Consider the following 2,447-nt stretch of genomic DNA (forward strand, 5'->3'; position numbering starts at 1 on the left):
ATCGACGAGGAGGACGACTAGAGCGACTCTGCCGTCATTTTTAAAAAATAGAATATAAGAGAGGACGCGCGCGAAAGGGGAAGAAGCGATCTCTACGCGAGTATATAAAGACCATCCATCAGTTAAGCGCTTCATTGTCGACGAAGAACGCCGAAGCCTACGAACGAGAAAAAACGAGCGATAATGTACGCGACAATGGAGGGGCTACCGCAACAGCAGCACTCGTTCGACGATCGATCGAGGCTAACCGAGCGAGACCGCGAGGATAGCGCGGGATACGCTAAAAAAGCTAAACAGGACTTGGGTAAGACTATTAAACATTCATTCGAACTAATAATTCGCTAGTGTCGTTTCTCTTATCGTTCGCATCCATTTTCAGACGAGATCGCGACCGGACGCCTAGACGCGACGCGGATGTCCCGATCGCGCGACCGCTCAGAATCTTAGGAAGACGCTACCCATTAACCAAAACCGCGTACAAACATCTCGAGGTCAGCGTTAACGTTAGTCGACCCTCTTTTGTGGAGATCGCCCTTGGAGATTGTCACGGCAAGGAGATCTCGCTAACGCCGGATATGTGGAAGGAACTGCTCGATCTACGATCCACGCTTCTATCCTATTTTCGCTCTGACGAGCGCGATGAGACGCGTCCTCCGGCGCCGATATACATTGAAAAGTTGACGCTGCGATTCGGCAAACTCAACAATCTCCGAATACTCCGTCTCGAAACGCTCAAGGTTCGTCTGGCCGTATCGAAGAGCACCGTTCTAACTATATTAAACCTAGAGCTTTGCGTCAACCGCATCGTTACATCTTTAAACGGTTTAACCGCGCACGTGGATAACAAGCTGACTCGTTTCCTCGATATCGCGGCAGGCGCTCACGATTCGGCGTTTATTCCCGCGATGATACGCGATAACGAGAACTTCGACTGCAACGATCTCATCGATTGCGAGCTGCAGGCTCTGCTCTTCGGAGAATCGTGATACGCTTATCCGCATACTCGTATTATCGCATTATTAATATATATCAAATATTGTATTATTAATATATTTAAAATGTTGTAAAAGGAAACAATAAAAACTCTCTTCCTCTCGCGCGAAAAAACGATCTCTCTTTATTCCACGACCTTTCGACGATTCGCCGTCTCGCTCGAGCGATAAGCGCGCTCGTATCGCCGCTAACCGTTCCTCTCTCCGTTCGACCGCCCTCCGACGATCCTCCGTCTCCCTTGACGCCGGATACCCGGCGTCCGTCCGCGGATTGCGCGCTAGAAGCGACGCGCGTCCCTAAAGAATCGCGATAGCGGATCGCGCGCTAGAAGCGGCGCGAGGGATCGCCGTCGCCCCCCTCCCCCCTAAGGAACAAGTCGCGTCAAAATCGAGTCGCGCCAAGGTCGAGTCGCGCCGGGAGAAACCGCGACCTCGATCGAGCCGAGCGTCATCTTTCGGGCGATCTCGTCGATTTCGTTGGACGTCTAGTAAGGTCGGTTCTAGCCCATTTCCATGAACGCGAGAGAGACAGACAGAGAGATAGAGAAGGACGGAGATATGATTAGAAAGAGATAGAGTGATGACCGCGGGTGACGTGGGGGCGGGGGGGGGGAGAGCGGGGGGTACGTAGGCATATATCTGAAAATAATTGTAATGGATTAGTTACAATTTTGTGATTAAAATGACACTAAATATGACATAAATCGAATTATTTTTAATGAAATAAGTAATCATAATTTTAATTACATAAATGATTAAAAATTATCCGATTTATATCATGTTTGGTATCATTTTAATCGGTAAAATATCATTAATTCATTGTAATCATTTTTGGATCAATAAGCGCGAGAAACAAAAATTTTACAGTAACGATATACAGGGTGTCCTAGACCACCCGTACACCCCTTTTCTTTCAAAAACTAAGCGTTTTAGAAAAAAACGTTTTGAACAAAAATTGTATGGTTTTGAGAGGGCCATAAGATGATACCATTGGTTTGACCTTGAAGATTTATTTGAAGGTCACATGAAGGTCACATTTAATTTTTTTAATGGAATACTATATTTTTTATTGCATATTCTTGTAGCCTATCTTGAGAGCTTTCCAAAACACTATAATAAAGTATTTCTTTATTAAGTACTTTTTGAGTTATTTTATATTTTATTCTAACATATTTTGATATGAAAATTAAAATATCTCGTAAAATATTTAGTTTTCGATAATCTTACAGTAATACTTTGATGCACAGAATAATGAGACAAATCAATTAGTATAAAAAAATAATTGTTTTTAAGAAAAAGTATGTAATTCTTTACAATGTATTTTTTTAAACAATTATTTGTTTTTTTCTTACACTAATTGATTTGTCTCATTATTCTGTACATAAAAGTATTACGGTAAGATTATCGAAAACTAAATATTTTACGAGATATTTTAATTTTTATATCAAAATATGT

General features: G+C 42.5%; 1 protein-coding gene across 1 annotated transcript; it reads left to right on the forward strand.

Moving 5' to 3' along the window:
- Nucleotides 1-195: 195 nt before the first annotated feature.
- On the forward strand, nt 196-1,041 carry LOC115236945. The gene is made up of 2 exons (XM_029809688.1): nt 196-304; nt 346-1,041. The coding sequence occupies exons 1-2, from the start codon at nt 196-198 to the stop codon at nt 984-986; spliced, it is 750 nt and encodes a 249-aa protein (XP_029665548.1). The 3' UTR covers nt 987-1,041.
- Nucleotides 1,042-2,447: the final 1,406 nt, after the last annotated feature.

The sequence above is a fragment of the Formica exsecta genome, unplaced genomic scaffold, assembly GCF_003651465.1.
Source record: "Formica exsecta isolate Colony F162 unplaced genomic scaffold, ASM365146v1 scaffold1132, whole genome shotgun sequence".
Taxonomy (NCBI): domain Eukaryota; kingdom Metazoa; phylum Arthropoda; class Insecta; order Hymenoptera; family Formicidae; genus Formica; species Formica exsecta.

Bases quoted from the DNA above. Each gene is read 5' to 3' on its own strand.
- LOC115236945 (XM_029809688.1), top strand. From the start codon at position 196: ATGGAGGGGCTACCGCAACAGCAGCACTCGTTCGACGATCGATCGAGG. The intron at 305-345 runs GTAAGACTATTA...ATAATTCGCTAG, and splicing joins AAAAGCTAAACAGGACTTGG to TGTCGTTTCTCTTATCGTTC.